The following is an 18,858-nucleotide window of genomic DNA, read 5'->3' as shown; positions in this document are numbered from 1 at the left end:
TCAACAAAGATTGTATGCTAAATACAGCAGAATTATTTGTTTACTATTAACTGTAAATCTTAAAATGATTGTTCTAATTAAATTTGTTCAAATTTTGTAACAAGTATCTTATCACAAGATATACAGATTTTACTGGAAAGTAGAACTTCTTGACTCCTGACCTGTTAGCAAATAAATTTTTGTATGATAAATTATCACTTATTAAAATTTAGCAGTTTACCTAATTGTAACTAGATAATTTGAACATCTTAAGGTATAGACTAAACTGATTTTTATAAATCAAAGTTGAAATTAATGTGCAAAGTTCATAGAATTGTTCTAGATCTATAAAGGATTTATTTTTTAAATAAAGTGTGTTGTGTCCACAAGCAAAGTTCATAATGCTGCAGCCTAAATTAAAATTTTTTTTTATTTAAAATAGACAAAATTAACAACTGCCAAATAAATAAAGAGTGTATCCACTCACTGTATAAAAGTAAAAATAATGCAGCTTTCCATTTTAGCATAACAAAAATGTCAATCTCTTTTAAATGCGGTATAATTATTAAGCTGTCAAATACATGTTAATGTTACATAGTTGTTGAAGTCAAGATATTATTTCATGATGTACTGTATTGTTAAAAGTTAAGAATTTCACAAAGAAAACTCAGCTAACTAATAAAAGCTAAATATAATCAATGAATGTTACTAAAATTTAAAAGAATAAATTAATCGTGAGTGTTGAATTGTATAATGTTATGTGTTTACTTATCTGCTTAATTTTTCTCAAATAATTTTAATTAGGCCTATATAAACTATATATAAATTATATATATTTGCTATTAATATGGATTACAAAGACACTATCTTAATCTTATTAAGTTATAGCAATATCACTGGATGCTAAAAAAAACTTAGAAATAATTACACAAAAGTGATAGGTTTTAAATTAAACTTGATGAATAGCATGAAATAATGAATGAATAATATTTTATATACTAAATACTAATGTTAATATAATATTGCTTAATTTTTTTTTCTTGCAGTTGAAAATTTAGGTGTGTTTGCTTCAGCCAAACTGAGATGATTACTTGGTGCTAAATGAATCGTGCATATATTATATTGCTTAATTAGTGGACAAATAAAACTTTTCAAACTCAGTAAAATGTACTATAACTTACACATGGAATGCTTACTTTAAAACACAAAAGTGCATCTCATCATTGACAGTGGCACATGGTTTTTAGTGAAAGGAAATGTTATAATGACATATGTACATTTGATCAATTATATATAAACACAGGATATAAAAGTACAATCTCCAAAATAATATTAACGTGTATGTACATATTTATGAATACACATCAACAATAACAACAAAATATAGTTTATATCTGTCAATAGCTGTTTTTACATAGTGAACTTAACAAAAAGTTGAATAAAGCATAATTATTTTGATATCTGCATCGGATGAAATAATCATCACATTTGTTTTCACTGGATAAAATTACCTTTTTTTTTTTACACTAAATGTATTCAAATAAAACACACGAGCCGACCCGCTGCGTATCATACGCCGCTATTTAGTTGTTTTTTTCTACTTTTCAGTAATTTATAATTTGTGAATTCGACAGTACCAATGCTGCCATTGAAAATATTTGCTTAAAAACACTAACCCCCCCCCCCCCCCACGTGAAAGCAGCCTCCTCTTAGTTACCTCCTCGAAGTTTAAAATCGTTTCAAACTAAATTATCTGCCCCTAATAGCCGTCACCAAACCCGTCTCTATGATTGTAAAATGTAAACAGAGTGAACACCGCTCACCAGATCATGTGGGGGTGGGGTGGGGGTGGTAGTGATAGTGATAGAGAGAAAGAGAGGGGACTGCAAGGAGGCGCTTGCAGCTTGTTTTCTAACTGATCCCAGAAGAGAATTATATATATAGATATTTTTCTGATGCAAGAGAGCTTTTGTAAATGTCTTATCAGAAGAATTTCAAACTTAGCATTAAATTAAATTAAAATAACTGACAAAGGGATAAGCCCAGAAAGAAAATAATTAAGTATAGAAAATCTTAATTATTCATTAAAGATTTTCCTTCTGGTAAAGATTTGTATACTTGAAAAAAAATTGCTTCAAATTGGAAGCAATGAACTGATGCAAACAGTTGTATCATAAAATAACACAGCACTTTTGTTTCTCATCCTCATCACCCCCCACTATAGGGGCATTGGTTGGTGCAACAAATCTACGCAACTGGCCATCTCTAAAACTGGACTGTGGTGTACTGTTGGTAGAGGCAGTGCTTAGAGCAGTATTGTTGTTATTGTTGTGACCATTTTTGGCTTTTTCCATCATAGGAGGTGGGTAGAACTGAAGTTGGGGTGGTGTAACAGATGTCACAGATGTACTTCGAGCTTGACGATTGGGAACACTAGCTAAAAACATACTCTGAAGTTGGGCTTCAAGCGCCTCTTTCTGAGGGTCCATTTGAACAGGTTCTCGTACGTCACTATATTGTCTCCTCATGTCGTTAGAATATGAAACAGATGGTGGTGATCTCCCTGCTGCAGTTGGTTTGGCAGCATTGTTACCACCAGGAAGTTTGTCAGCAGAGGTGCGACCTAAGCTGTTGCCTGGATTCATTCTAGGGTCAGATCTGTGACGGGGTGCTGGAGAAGGTTGCTCAATGTTGTCATGGTCATCAATAGACACAGCAATATCATCAATGTTTGATGCTGGTAAAGTTTCTCTCTCTTCAGTTAAAACCTGAAAACAGTGACATTTTTAAAAAATATTTGTAACAGTTTAAGATCAAGTGGTAATGATTTAAACTTTGGCAGGTTGTGGCTATATTTTTTCTAGTTTCGCTGCTTAAACCTTAGCACTAACAATGACCTTAACTAATTCAATAAAGTTTCCAAAACCACTGATTATAAATAGCTTTTTGTTTTGTTTTAAGGGACTGGATTATTTTATGGACACAACTTACTGGCAACTCTTCTTCATCTTGCATAAGACGAAGCCCAAAATGCAAAGCTTCTTCCTGAGCCTCCTTTTTGAATAAATTACTTTTCTCTCCACGCAGAGAGCTACGTCTCATTGATGCACTAAAACAAATAAAAACAATAATACATTTTTTTGTGTTAAATGATGACTGATATTCTACAGAGGAAATTAATTTGGTACAATAAACAGTTTGAACTGAAGCAGCCCATGCAATAAAGACAAAAATGAATCCCACATTAGATTATTAATACTAATCAGTTGATTCATGGCACAAAACAACCATGTAATGTTTTGTTGCTTAAGTGCTGATTGGATCACTCATATATGTTAACATTATAATTTTCATGCATTTATTGCATCCTTTTTGGCTGATGAAGATTCACTTAATTTTAAATTTTGAAAGAAATATAATCAGCCAGCAAAAAAGAAAAAAGTACTGGCAATTTTAGTTAGTAATATATAGTATAAAAATTACTTTTATAACTGAACACGTTTTAGACATTATAATTATGCATTAATAGTATACATTATTTTAGAGAATGCTCTACACATGCAGATAATGCAATTTACTTCAAACTTTGTATACAAGGTTGCTGAGAAAAGATTTAAAGCGTTTAATGTATTAAGGAATAAAGGTATGATCACTCATACACCAAAGAAAATTGTATTCCTGATTAAATAAAAACCCAATTAAAAAACATGTTAAAATAATAAAAAAATATTAAACTCAAATCATTAAAAAAAAATTATATATCAAAGCTTTGTATGAATATAATTTGACATTTTTTGTTAAAAACTAAAAAAATATGACCAGCGTTATAGTTTTTAAATATTGCTGCAGCCATGAAAAGAGTTTTTAATTAAATAAAAAAAGCAAGCAATAAATAGAAGTTTACTCATGCTGACAAACATGAAAAATAAATCGCTTATATAAACTGGTTATAATTCTTGCAAAACTATTAACTCATTTCTGAACTGCTTATTTTTTTTAATGAACATTGAAACTGAAAGTAAACAACACTGCTTTTCAAAGCACATTTGTTCAAGTTTTGTATTGCTTTCTTTGCACTAGTTTAAAATTTCTTCACACCTGATTAAGATCCTAAAACTTTTAGAAGTGAGCCAACAGACTTACTGGTTTAAGAAGTGTTAATGCACTGATCTTATTTACTAAAATAACAAAATAATAAAAACAAAAACAACACAGGGCCTAGCTAATACAGAGGTTATAACAAATATCCTAACCCTACATGTCAAAGTTCATGCTACCAAGAGGGTAACTACCAACAAGAAAAGTGTTCTAATACACAGGACTGGTGTGAGATCAGTGAACATTTTATAACTTGTACTAATCAAAGTGCTGTATTTTCTATAAAGATTTATTTATTTGATAATGCCCATCAAAGAAATTCCCCACCTTATTTAAACAAAAGGAAGGTGCAGATTCATATGTAGAATAAATAAGTGAGTGTTTTATAAGGAAAACATACTGGTTGAGTAAGGGTATAAACACTTAGAAAGGGTTGTGAATATCTTATCTATACCTGGGAACCAGAAACAAGCTGAAGCAATGCGAGGATTTTAAGAAGAAGAAAAAAATTTCATCAGTTACATGAAGGTAATGGCTGTCTCTTCTATTAGTAACGCTACATTATAGACATTATAAATACAGGTTTGCTGCTCAGATTCTAGCTTACTGTTTTAGGGATTTAAAAAAACATTTTTCTTTACTTAACACTTAAAGTTTAAAAATTTAGCTGTATGCATTGTTTAAAGCTGCAAAAAGAAGTTTGTTGGTCATGCATAAAAAAATGACATGCTGTTAATCAATTAGATTTTATTGAAACCCCAAATTGATTAAATTTGACTAGAGCAATAATTTTTTATTTGTAAAAATGTCCTGACATGGTTCAGTCAGTTCAGCTGTATTCTTTTAAACTTAAAAAAAAATGGCATAGGAATATGGGGCTTAACCTGCCTTAAATATATCAAACATTTAAAAAATAATTTCCCAAAATAAAATTAATAAAAATCTTAAAGCAATAAATGGCAGTAAAACGCAGATGTTAATTTTAATGTTAAATCTGTCCTGGCATAATCTACTGCAGACATACAAGTGTCTAGCAGGTCATCAAATACTTTAAACACAAAACAACTCCAGCAAGTAAAAAGACTATCTAGAAGTTGAACATTTCTCATAATTCTGCCACCATGCAGATCTCACTCTACAACAAGCTATCTTCAAACCTTTACTGTATCAACAAATGATCAAACAATAGTCCTACTGTGCCCAATGGCAGGAATATATCAGAAGGTTAAAGGTCAATAGAGGTAACAAGTCTTCTATTCAATCTCAGTTTAGGCATGCAAAGAAAAGTTAATTCCTCTTACACTGATTGCAAATGAATAGGTAATGCAATCATTAGAAAGTGACTGTTAAACAATGGTGTCAAGGAAAACACTGATGTTGAAACTGGTCATCCACCGGTACTGAGGATAGCCAAACCCCTCAGTCACTTCAGTCTCTCTCCTTGGCTGTATTTACAACCAAAAAATGTTAAGTACCTAATTGATTCTCTTGTATTAGATTAATTATGAAAGTTAATATTCATATTTTATTAACTGGCAAATAACAAGCTATGTGTTTATATTTCTGGAAAAGAATGAATAATGCAATCAACCAGTTATAAAATATTACGAAAATGCATGAATTCAAAATAACTGATAGCTGAAGAGAATCTAAATCAACAATTTAAAATTTGTAATAAACAAACAAGTGGTAAAACAAGAATATCTTCTATAAAATTTGATTGTCATTTTAAATGTGTTTTAAACCTATCCCACCAACTGCTTTACATCACTTTTGTAAAAATGATCCAAGGATGTATTAAGCAGCAGCATTTATTGAATGAAAAAAATCAACAGTAGACTGTTTACTGACACAGTAGACTTGTCTGGAAAAATCTGCAGTAAGAAATACAGTCAGATAAAGCTGCTTTTATTATTCAACTGCTTTTAGCTATACTGCACAGAAATGAATACATGAAATGTTCTAATAAATACTGAAAGCGTATCACACATTTATTTGTACTTGATTACACACAGTATTGGAAAATATGGACAGAGATGTAACAGACTACCTAAAAACATAAACCTTTCCGTGCCTGAAACTGGATTCATAACCATGTTTCTGATAACAAATCAAAGATACTTTTAGATTCCTTTTTCAGGTGGAAGATTAGTTTGGTGGAAATAAGATTTCCTTAAAAAAAGGAATAGTTACATCTCTGTAAGAAAAAGAATGAATAAATGCAGCTTAAATGAGTTATGAAAATGATGTTTTAGTAAGAGAATGACAATAATAAAAAGGTAGTAGACTATAACCATTAGCTTGTTAACACCGCCTAGCACCACTGATAATTAAGTGATCCCTTAAAGAAAACAGGTTTTGTACAGAGTGATGCCATTTAAAGATAAGTATTTTACTAGTTTTATACTATGTTCTGTATCCTAGTTGTTTATTATCTTTAAAATTAGTTTTCTTTTAAACATGCATGCTTTGGTTTTATCAATTAGCTATACAAAGCATAATTGAGGCACCATTACAAATGGGAAAGTAAAGCTTAATTAGAATTTTTAATGAATGCAAAATTGTCCTGGTCATGCAGCTTTGAAACAAGCCTTTGGAAATATCCGCCACCTTGAGATATAAGTGTTAGTGATTACGTAGCAGGCCTTGATGTCACTTTTTGCTAAGCTTTGGATCTTACTTCTTAAAGTAGGAATTTAAGGGAATGTGAATGGAGGTTTGAACAATATGATAACAAAAAACAATATAAAACCATTAATTAAAATAAATATACAGTATGAATTTGAACTTTGTATAAAACTGATCCCTTGTATTGTGATGACATTTTTTTTATTGAGTTTAATGTGTTTGTGACCCAGTACGTAAATAGATATACAAGGTTAGGTGAAGTGACAAGGGACTTATTGTCAGACCTGGTAGATTTGGAGTTGAGAGATGTATTTGAACTATACACAGAGTCCTGATGATGGTGAGCAGTTGAGCTGAAATAAAAATGTGTAAAATAAAGGGAGCAGAGCTTAAAAAAATAAACTGGTACCATTTGTTAATGTTAACCTTTGGATATGGTAGCACATTTCCGGTGAACAGCCCCTGTATGTACAAAACAAATCTGTAAGTGTGGATGGGATGGAGTTTGGTGAAGCCACTAGAGATCTAGCTTTACAATTTTTGTGTCTTAAAGTACAGCTTATGGGAGACATAACTTTTAGTGTATATGGTTGGTTCTTTTTCCCATAGCAGAAAGGGGAATTAGCATTTCTACATGTTAACAATAAGCTGCCTGTTTTAAAGGTGCCCTGTCAAAACGGCCCGGGACAAATCGGCCCCGTCAAAACGGCCCCGTTAATACGACCCCGTCAAATCGACTCCCGACAAACCGACCCCGTCAAAATAGCCCCGTCAAAAGGGCCCCGACTTATTGGCTCCCGTCAAATGGGCTCCCGTCATATTGACTTGCGACATATAGGCTCCCGACAAATGGGCTCCCGATATTTAGGCTCCCGACAAATGGACTCCCGACATATTAACCCCTGACAAATAGGCTCAGGACATATTGGCTCCCGACAAAGCAGCTCCCGTCATATTGGCTCCCGACATAAGGGCTAAAGACAAATGGGCTCCCGACAAATGGGCTCCCGACATATTGGCTCCCGGCAATTGGGCTCCCGACATATTGGCTTTTGACAAAATGACTCCCGACATATTGGCTCCAGAAAAATGAATGATATGACCACTATTGGCATAAAAGTAACCATTGTGTCCTACCTCCAATACCACCATAACCTCTTTTTAATGCCCGAATGAAATTATTTTTTTCATTAACCAACATTAATTCACAAACAAATCGAGCCCTTAACAGCTAAATTCCACCAATTCTAAAGTTTTGATAATGTTTAATTTACAACAGAAAAGATCTGTTGCTTAAAAGCGAGCACAGAAGTGTAAATGTATGATATACATGATGTTAACATAACAGCATTTTGTTTTGATAACCTACAAGCACAGTGGCGTAGCGAGGTCGGGTGTCACCCGGTGCGGCACTTAATGGTGTCACCCCCCCCCCAGAGGCGTTTCCCTGGGACAAACTTTCAAGTTTTCGATTTGCACCCCCCCCCCCCAAACTTTCGATTTGCACCCCCACCCCCTCAACTTTTTCTCTATATATTTTGCTATTTTTTGCCTTGGTGTCACCCCCCTAAATGGTGTCACCCGGTGCGGTCCGCACCCCCCGCCCCCCCTCGCTACGCCCCTGTACAAGCATATTGCAGTTAGGAAGGTACAGCGTGGACCCTTCTCCCCACACAATGAGTTGGAACAGCCTATGACCGACTCAATTATGGATGTCATAGATAGATGACCTTTAAATTAAAACATACTATATTTTATAATAGATAAACTAATATAAAAATAAGGCCTGCCGAACAAGAGATGCATACGTTGTATTACATAAGAGTGTTGGATAAGCTAACTCTAAAGAATATTGATGAAGGGGTCCCACTGGCAGATGTCATATTCAATGAGACCGCTTTGCCGGGAGACTTAGTCGCTACAGAAACGGTATTGTCAGTGCAGTGGCGTAGCTAGGATTTTCGGGCACCTATGCAAAAATTATCAGTGGGCCCCTTCGTCAGCCGTTAGGCCAGTGGCGTCGCTAGGTCGGGTCTCACCCGGTGCGGCACTTCGTAATGTCACCCCCTCCCAGGAAACAAAGCATATATATGTGTGTGTGTGTGTGTGTGTGTGTGTGTGTGTGTGTGTGTGTGTGTGTGTGTGTGTGTGTGTGTGTGTGTGTGTGTGTGTGTGTGTGTGTGTGTGTGTGTGTGTGTGTGTGTGTGTGTGTGTGTGTGTGTGTGTGTGTGTGTGTGTGTGTGTGTGTGTGTGTGTGTGTGTGTGTGTGTGTGTGTGTGTGTGTGTGTGTGTGTGTGTGTGTGTGTGTGTGTGTGTGTGTGTGTGTGTGTGTGTGTGTGTGTGTGTGTGTGTGTGTGTGTGTGTGTGTGTGTGTGTGTGTGTGTGTGTGTGTGTGTGTGTGTGTGTGTGTGTGTGTGTGTGTGTGTGTGTGTGTGTGTGTGTGTGTGTGTGTGTGTGTGTGTGTGTGTGTGTGTGTGTGTGTGTGTGTGTGTGTGTGTGTGTGTGTGTGTGTGTGTGTGTGTGTGTGTGTGTGTGTGTGTGTGTGTGTGTGTGTGTGTGTGTGTGTGTGTGTGTGTGTGTGTGTGTGTGTGTGTGTGTGTGTGTGTGTGTGTGTGTGTGTGTGTGTGTGTGTGTGTGTGTGTGTGTGTGTGTGTGTGTGTGTGTGTGTGTGTGTGTGTGTGTGTGTGTGTGTGTGTGTGTGTGTGTGTGTGTGTGTGTGTGTGTGTGTGTGTGTGTGTGTGTGTGTGTGTGTGTGTGTGTGTGTGTGTGTGTGTGTGTGTGTGTGTGTGTGTGTGTGTGTGTGTGTGTGTGTGTGTGTGTGTGTGTGTGTGTGTGTGTGTGTGTGTGTGTGTGTGTGTGTGTGTGTGTGTGTGTGTGTGTGTGTGTGTGTGTGTGTGTGTGTGTGTGTGTGTGTGTGTGTGTGTGTGTGTGTGTGTGTGTGTGTGTGTGTGTGTGTGTGTGTGTGTGTGTGTGTGTGTGTGTGTGTGTGTGTGTGTGTGTGTGTGTGTGTGTGTGTGTGTGTGTGTGTGTGTGTGTGTGTGTGTGTGTGTGTGTGTGTGTGTGTGTGTGTGTGTGTGTGTGTGTGTGTGTGTGTGTGTGTGTGTGTGTGTGTGTGTGTGTGTGTGTGTGTGTGTGTGTGTGTGTGTGTGTGTGTGTGTGTGTGTGTGTGTGTGTGTCTGTGTGTCTGTGTGTCTGTGTGTCTGTGTGTCTGTGTGTCTGTGTGTCTGTGTGTCTGTGTGTCTGTCTGTGTGTGTGTGTGTGTGTGTGTGTGTGTGTGTGTGTGTGTGTGTGTGTGTGTGTGTGTGTGTGTGTGTGTGTGTGTGTGTGTGTGTGTGTGTGTGTGTGTGTGTGTGTGTGTGTGTGTGTGTGTGTGTGTGTGTGTGTGTGTGTGTGTCGGCCTACATAGGCCTAAAATTTATATATATGCCACATACTGGTACACGTACATGTTTAAGCTTTAATCACTGCTGACTTAATAGTAACGATGTTTATCTACTAGTCTGTTTATAATACAGTTGGATGTAGCATTGTTTTCTTTATAGTTTACGTTTACGTCGTGGTGTCACACCCCCCTCCCCCTCTTGATATAATTTTCGATTTGTACTTAGAAGACTATTTAACTTTAACTAATGGATCTGGAAAATGGCATTTCATTCTATAAATTTTACAATTTTTTGCCTTTGGTGTCACCCCCCCTAAATGGTGTCACCCTTTGCGGTCCGCACCCCCCGCCTCGCCTTCGCTACGCCTCTGCGTTAGGCTACAGAGGAGTTAAACGAAGATATCAACTTCTACTTACGATGGATATTTTTTAATATATAAATATTCTGAAGGCAACATTTTGTATTTTATATGTCCTGATTTTGTATTTATACTATATTATTATGCTTGCCTACTACTGCTAAAAAGTTTATTTATAGGCTGATTCTCTCAATGTCTTGCACGACAAAGTGATATAGCCTGTAGTGTTATTATAACGATTGGGCTCTGTTTGACCCACAAACACTGAATCCCACTGCCGAAACGGTGGGGGGGGGGGGGGGGGCTTTTTGGAACTTTTAACCTTTGGGGGGCTTTTTGGAACTTTTAACCTTTTTCTTTTTTAAAATTATTTAAATGTAACAAATATTAAAATTCCATTGTAAAAGTTTTAATTTTTTATGAGGGAAAAGGGCCCCTATGTGCCTTGGGCCCCCATGCCTTGCTTATGCTAGCTTTACGGCAGCTACGCCACTGTGTCAGTGGTCCTTTTGTCTGGAGCCAAATTGACAGGAGCCTTTTTGTCGGGAGCCAAAATGACGCTAGCCTATTTGTCGGGAGTCGTAATGACGGGGGCCGTTTTGTGGAGAAACTAAATGGCGGGAGCCTATTTGTCGGGAGTCGTAATGACGGGGGCCGTTTTGTGGAAAAAACTAAATGACGGGAGACTATATGTCGGGAGCCAAAATGACGGGAGCCTATTTGTCAGGAGCCTTATTGACTGGAGCCCTTTTGTCGGGAGCCTATATAACGGGAGCCTATTTGTCGGTAGCCTAAATGACGGGAGCCTATTTGTCGGGAGCCTATATGACGGGGTCCATATGTCGCTGGCCCTTTTGACGGGGCCGATTTGACGGGGTCGTTTTGACGGGGTCGTTTTGTCGGGGTCGTTTTGACGGGGCCGTTTCGTCATTGGCCGAATTGACGCCGCACGGTTTTAAAATACAGACACTAAATCATATGCTAAATGAGATGAAAAAATGTTTAGACAATGCAACCACTGTAAATATGCAGACACATACAAAAGCTAGGGAATGATATTTTTATACAAAATATATACATAACATAAAAAATTTAAAACCTTTTATTTTCTAGTCTTTTTAGCACTAATAATAGTTTTAAAACAAAGCATAAGTATTCATTTATTATTCTTGCTTTGTTAAATTAGAAATACACCAATCATTTTTGCTAGTGATAAAATGGAAATTGAACAACTGATTTTTTATATACCAAGACTTCACAACTCATGCAGATTTAAGTGGGATGATATACATTATAAGGTTGGTGTGAGCATTAAGTTTTAATGAAATGCCAAAGTGAACAAGACAATTATTATTAGTAATATCTTAGAAAATGGCAAGTCAGATGAATGTATACAGGCTGTGCAAGTTATGTCCATCAACAGTGTTGAAAGAACTGTTAAATCAAAGCTTCTTGATAACTTTTATTAAAGTAAATAAAAACTCAGCCGTATATTATTATTATTATTAGTGTTAGTTACTATTGACTATATTAACTTCTCCACAATAATAACTAGTACATAAAACTAATGAATTAAAATAATCTAGCATTAAAAAACTACTTCACAATAACTATTGTAAAGAGAATCTTTACCAACAAAGAAATTTGATAAAAATTGGAATTTTACAGAAAACTTTTTGTTTGGCTTTAAAAATAAAAGTTGCCAAATATTCAATTTTTAATGAAATATTGAGAGAAAAAATTTCTTATTATAAACTGTAGCAAAAAACTATCTAAAGAACTTACTTTCTAGAGTTATGTTTGTGCTTTCTGGAGGATCCTGGGCGCAATCTGCTGGCTTTGTTGGTTTCAATTTCATCTTTTAAATCCAATATCCTTTGTTTAATATCTGGATCTTCACTTAAATCTACAGAGAGAAAAAAAATATGATGGTTACATTATGTTTTATCAAGTTTTATAATATTTAAGATATATTAAAAATGAAAACAATAATACTGTTTATAAACTTACCAAATGGAGTTTCCCCAGTTTTAGTTTTTGCATCTAAGTCTGCACCATTCTGAACAAGCAATTCCAGTATGTCCAGCTGTTTGAGAAAAACATTGAATTTTACTTTGTAAAATTTACATAGATAATCTTGTCTTTCATTATGGTGCCCAGTATTTATCCAAGGTTTTGATTAACTGTTCTATTCCACTTGCACCCTGTATTAAATGTTCAATCTGTCTGTCCAAGATACTAAAAAAATGTTTCTGCCTACCTGCCCCCAGTATGCTGCAGCATGTATAGGCTGCCACGATTCATTATCTCTGGCATCTACACTGACATGATGGTCCAACAAAAACTCTACGGCATCTAAGAATCCATTGGCAGCTGCTATGTGAAGCTGAAATAATGTTATGTATTAGTTTTAGGTTAATTTATTTTAAGCTAGAAAGTATGTTTTAGATAATTATCAAGCTTAAGAAAGATTGTAAAAAATGCTTTACTATTTGAATACTATCATATGCATATTTTTATTTATATTTTTATTTGATATATTGCAAATACTTTGCGACCTTAACAAATCACCCTTTACAATAATAAAAAAAAGAACAACAAAAAGTTTTACCATAGTGGCTCCCACAGCATCCTTAAATTCTAGATCCCCTCCACTTGCCACAAGTTCCTTCAGGTCATTTAACATTTGTCTTTCAGTGGTTAACCTTGTTGTGTCGATTTGTTCTTGTGTGATTCCTGGTTAGTCATTCAAAACAAAAGTTAGATAAAAAAAAGAGAACTAATGTTTTGAAAAAAATTGTAACTTCAAGAATATGAGTTCACAGCTTTTCTAGTAAGCTAGTTTCAGTATTATAAAAACACCAAATTGTGTTGGAATAATAAAAAAAAAGAAATTTTATTACATAAAATTTGTATCAGCAAGAGCCAAAATAGTTGTATTCAGTTAGAGCAAAAATAGCTTTTGTACAAACCTCTTTTAGCCATTTCTGTTTCTATATAGTCTAAAGTGATTTCATCTTCACAAATATCATAGGGCATGTTTCCATCTGCATTAACTGCCAACAGCTCAGCTCCTCTGGGGAAAGAGAACAATTGACAGTGCTTAAGTAAAGGTCACAGTGTTTTACCCTAAATCAATTCTATACACCAAAATGTTAGTATTGGTGAGTTCCAGTTTCGTCTATGTTGTATGAACTCTACCTCTCTATAAAATGTTAAAATTTTTTTTTAAAAACTGATGTCAGCCCTACCTCTCTATAAGGTGTTTACATAAGGTTACATGGCCACAAGTGGCCGCTGCATGAAGTGGTGTCCACATTTCACTATCACAGGCATTTACATTAGCACCGAATTCTAGCAGGAGTTTCAACATTTCTTCATTGTCATCAATACAGCACTGTTAAAAAAAGCAGAATGGTAAACCCAAAGAAAACATAATGCGCATTTTTAGTTAGGTTTATAAAAGAGAAAGTGGCATAAACAGAAGGGGTGTGTATGTGAGTGTGTCTGAAAGTGTCAAAGCTCCCCCATGAACCCAAAAAATTACTAGGGATGCTTACTTTGCTTACATTACAATGCATTAAATTAATTTTCAAATTTTTATAAAACCACAATTTTACATTTTCCTAATTTTATAGAATATATAAAACATGCATGCATGCACATGCTGATATTTATGTAGGCACCATATATACATATAAATATATTTGGAAAAAACATTTCTCCCCTCCCCAACAACACAGTCCTGCTTACACTAGTGAAAAGATGTATTCCTATATAAGAATCACAATAACTTATTAACATCAGAAATAATAGGGGTGGTTCAACACTTTAATGTTTTATGGGATAGGTTAGTGATTTAGATCTGTCACATAACAGCCTTAGTCTTTGTTTATTCTTATTTTTGTAACACTTCTACTATTTAATATTTTTTTCTCTTCTTTTAACACAATGTTAATTTTTTCTCTAAAATGATGAGATTACAATAATTTATTTTGACAAACAAAAGTGTGTTTTGTTAAAAGTCATAATATAGATGGCCTAAGTAAGGAGTGGTGGATAAAAATGTGCAAAATCCCATTTAACAAATTATGGCAACTAAGGAATATTTACTATATGTAGTTGGATAAACATATACAGTATTATGGCAATAAGGCTCTGATAAACTTAGCAAGATTTATGAAGATTTTAAACTGGTTCCTTTAAGCAAACAAAATATTAGTGGCATAGATAAGCCTTGAGTGTGAAGGGGGCTTGATATTTTGTGTTGTTTTACCTGATGCAATGCAGTAAGGCCATCTTCATTCGTCACGTCTGGGCTGACTTTGTTCTCCAACAGACGGCGAACTAGAAGTGGGAGAAATAGACATTTTGTATTTTTGTTACTTCATTTTTATCTTCGCTCTCCAACCCCCCCCCCCCCCACCTCCCTCCCTCAGATACGTGTGAACTGAGTCTATTGGCACTAGTGTGGCCGTCACATTTACTAGCCGGCTACAAAATATGTACAACAGTAAACATTGCTACAATATTTAAGAGGGGGGTAGGGAGAAACATCCTCCGCCCACTTCCCGTGTAGATTCTACAAACGGACGACTTGAATCGATAAAAAAATTAAACCACGGAAGCTTCATTCTACGGGCGGGACCAGCGATGCGAATAATTTCCTCCACAAGCCAGCCCTGTCTCAAGCCGTGGCCTACACTACAAGCGTCGTTTGCACGCACTAGTAATACGGATACAATTACCACTACGCAGTATTTAGGCTACATGTCTGTTGATTTGTAGTTACCCCCCCCCTAATCATGTTGATTGCAGCCAACAAAGTAGATAGGCTACAATCCACATTTAAAGCAGGTGGAGTCAAAGTTCCCCATAAAATCCGGAACTAATTTGATGTGTGTATGCGATACTCAGGTTCGATGTCACGTGTCCACAGGAGCCTGCCTTTGTACCGCCCCGTCTCATCATGTTATCTGATCTTCATCCCCGCCGGTCTTGTGCAATACAACATCCACATAGACAATTATTCCAGCTTAACCGTGGCCTCTGCGGGGGAAAGAGCACAGGCAAACCAGCCGACATATATCTACATCAGGCATTATTTATTGGGGAGAGGAGCCGAGGTTATAGACAAATTGGTTGCCGATATCCAACCGCGGGGTTTTTTTTTTTACGATTCCACGTTCAATAGTAAAAAAAAAAAAAAAAAAAAAAAAAAAAAAAAAAAAAAAAAACCACCTCAATTCACCCCTCCTCCTAAATAAGCATACAGCGTTAATTGGCTGCCATAATGATTAAGATTTTTTTAAAAGTGTCTTTTGTCGCTCTTTTGTATCTGACCATAAGCCGGGCTGGACAAATGGTTCCAAACTTCACAGGTTAATATACAATGCTACAACCATTAAACGTTGTAACATTGACCCTAACCTGAATATCTCAACATCTAATCATGACCTTGTTTACATTTATTAGGTGGACAAACATAATAATTTATTTCCAATACAAGTAAACAGAGCCAAGTGGGGTCCCAATTTTAGCACCCCTATTTGCTTGCAATGTGACGTATTGTTGCGTAGTAGGCCTATAAAGTTGACTTCATATAGCCATACAACCATACTGTGCCGCGGTGTAAAGTTGAGTACATGCATAACAAGTGCCACCAGACACCGGCCTAACAAATGGCATTCTTTCGACCTCGCCATCAGCGAACAACACACATTTGTTTCATGATACACAGCACTTATCAAGTGCATTCAGTTCAACGTGAAACTGGCACCAACCCACACTTAGCAAGTTTTACATACACTATTGTTTAACTGCGGTCACCACTCAGCATGTCCAAAACACACAACTGTTGTGACGTAACTTTAGAGGATGGTATCATCTACGCGGCATCCATCTTGTTCTTTAGGCAGGTATCCTGCCAAAAATATGGTTAATGACCCTTGTTTTTGTAGGGCTTACGTCACGCATTACGGTGGGTCATTACCTGTGCCAAAAAAACACTTTCAAGTCAGCTTTTACTGGCGGTTGTATCGTCAACTTTTTGTTTATTTGCGTTCACCGCAGTGTTGGCGGGTCTTTTAGGGGGGGGGGGGAATAGGGGTGTTTGTTTAAGGTTCATCAAAAGGCCGGAGATAATAGCCGGCCTTTTCCGCGCGTGTTGACGGCAGTTGTATGTGCACACGTCGATTAACTCGCATTTTATCAGGGCATGCACAACCTGTGTTTCCCTATTACATGTAATAAAACGTATTAACTTCTATAACAGATTTATGTCTATATGTGCTGATGGGCGGGAGATGGGTGTTAGCTGAGTAAAAATTAAACTGAAAGTGTGTTATATTAATAACATAAATGAAGCGGTTAATGAGTTGACTAAGACTTGCCTAAGTATAGTTGTAGGCACGCCCGTGTGTTCATGAAAACCAAGATGTGATAAAGAAACATACAACTGAACGCCGATTGACGTTTGCCGACACCAAGATCTAATTATTGGTGTCAGTACATTGCTCAAGATAAACCGCTCATTGGGTTCAATCTGACGCCAGCATAAAACATTTTTAAAGATACCATTGATTTACTGTAAATTATTGTTATGTAGGAGCAAAGTCGGTCTTAAGATAAACCAATAATTAGGTTCAAACTGACGCAAGCATAAATAAACGCATTTGCAAAAAAAGACAATCGATTCGATTTACGTTGTTTAAAACTGTTGCAGTTATTGATTGACTAAACTATGGACCATAGATGGTAGTGTTGGAGCATAGATAAACAAGACTAGAAGTGCCAGGGATGCACCAACTAAACATGTTGCTAAATGAAGTGAATGACACTACACGTTGTAATCCGCTTATCTACCCAGCAGAGATCGGCGAGATAAGAGAACTATATACATACAGGCTTAACACGAGACTGCTCTCTATAAATAATCTAAGTTACTATAAGTACCCTCTCAGCTTGAAATAGAATGTTGCATAATCAATTATTTAACATTTTACTACACAAAGGGTTCTGCGTTATTTTAAAATAAAGCAATTCACGATAGTACATATTAAAAAAAATCACAGTATTATTTGTTCAATGAGTAGAAATAGCAAAATAATTTGTTGAGGATTTGAGGTATAAAGCAACAGAACAAAACTAATGAGCAGGAACATCACTGATAGTCTAAGATGGATTATAGTGTCAATTTTCGCCCGTCTGTTATTAGTTCGCATTAATATTTACTAGGCTACAGGCGGGAGCGCAGTAACCCCAACAGGCCACCCGCCCACGTATTCTAATAATAGCCTATGATGCAGGTCAGTTGTCTCGGCATTATAGGCCCCGAACCTGACTAAGCACACAATTTGAGAGTACTGACATTCAATTATACTAGTGCACGGACTATGTCGTGTAGCTTAAACAATAGAAAATTATCTATAACACTATATGGCACTAGACTGATTCATATCACTATTTTCACAGTAACGCACGGTTGTTTCATCTAGCACAGTGGTTCTTAATTAAACTTTTTGGAAATACCAAACCCCACCAGTTTCATATGCGCATTCACTGAACCCTTCTACTTCTATCGTCCGAACTGACAAAATCCGAACGTGAATCATAGAGTCATGAGTGTTTCTTGACCCGCCGAGCCCCTGGGTTAAGAATCACTAATCTAACACTTAGTAGACCAATTCTATTGTGATATTTAGGAAGTAGAAAGTTGTTTCACGAGGAAAATAAAATCAAGCACGCGGAATTTTTTATATACATATAAACGCCGCAAGCTCAATTTTTTTTTTTTTAAGTGTGTCAATGCACTCGTTTTTCTCTCGTAAAGACAAACACAACACACCCAATTGTAATGACAAAACTCTCGGCTCGACGTGAACCACCAATCAATTAGGCCTGGTCCTAATTAAACATGTGTGCTCTAGATCTAGTTAGTGTAATGAGCCGCTACATAAACTGCGAGTGTTGAGCCAATGAATTAACCTTGTGTGACACCAGATTGTGTAGCTCTGCTGTAAGAACAGGTCGGACTTTGTGTGCCATTTATAATGTCTGTCGTCTAGGGGGGCTTGTCCTATTTCATGTTTTATGCGTGAAACTCGTCTATTCATACGCCTTGTAAGAACGTTTCATACTCAGACTAAGCCTTCGAGTCTAAGGTAACGCTGAAGGACAAGGGGAGGGAAGTGAAGTACGGAGATGTCCGCTATGGCGGACTTAACTGGTACAATTCCAATTTAACAAACACATCATTCATACCTCCTCTCTTGAGCAAAATATTATCGGAATGTTGGACACGCCCACTTGGGAAACACGTTATTTACAAATACACAAGGTAGGCCTATACGGCTATAAAGTATCATTTTTATCAAAATGCTAGTAAGGAGGCAGTCATTAAAACTATTCTAT

General features: G+C 36.3%; 1 protein-coding gene across 3 annotated transcripts in view; it reads right to left on the bottom strand.

The window, feature by feature from the left end:
- Positions 1-1,712: 1,712 nt before the first annotated feature.
- Positions 1,713-18,858, bottom strand: part of LOC131956045 (protein phosphatase 1 regulatory subunit 16A) — a 21,348-nt gene continuing 4,202 nt past the window's right edge. For 2 of the 3 annotated variants that reach the window (XM_059320397.1, XM_059320398.1), the window contains exons 3-12: positions 14,723-14,793; positions 13,698-13,843; positions 13,419-13,522; positions 13,058-13,182; positions 12,707-12,832; positions 12,457-12,532; positions 12,232-12,352; positions 6,990-7,058; positions 2,971-3,088; positions 1,713-2,747 (exon numbers count right to left, since the gene is read on the bottom strand). In XM_059320397.1, coding sequence (XP_059176380.1) covers positions 2,151-2,747; positions 2,971-3,088; positions 6,990-7,058; positions 12,232-12,352; positions 12,457-12,532; positions 12,707-12,832; positions 13,058-13,182; positions 13,419-13,522; positions 13,698-13,843; positions 14,723-14,793 — 1,553 coding nt within the window. In that variant the 3' untranslated portion in view covers positions 1,713-2,150. The remainder of the gene's footprint in view (positions 2,748-2,970; positions 3,089-6,989; positions 7,059-12,231; positions 12,353-12,456; positions 12,533-12,706; positions 12,833-13,057; positions 13,183-13,418; positions 13,523-13,697; positions 13,844-14,722; positions 14,794-18,858) is intronic. The other variant, XM_059320400.1, reaches the window with a different exon arrangement.

This window comes from Physella acuta, unplaced genomic scaffold (assembly GCF_028476545.2).
Source record: "Physella acuta isolate Inbredline_101_S28 unplaced genomic scaffold, ASM2847654v3 ptg001125l, whole genome shotgun sequence".
NCBI lineage: Eukaryota > Metazoa > Mollusca > Gastropoda > Physidae > Physella > Physella acuta.
Note: the sequence above shows the minus strand (reverse complement) of the source record. Positions and strands in the feature narration are given on the sequence as shown.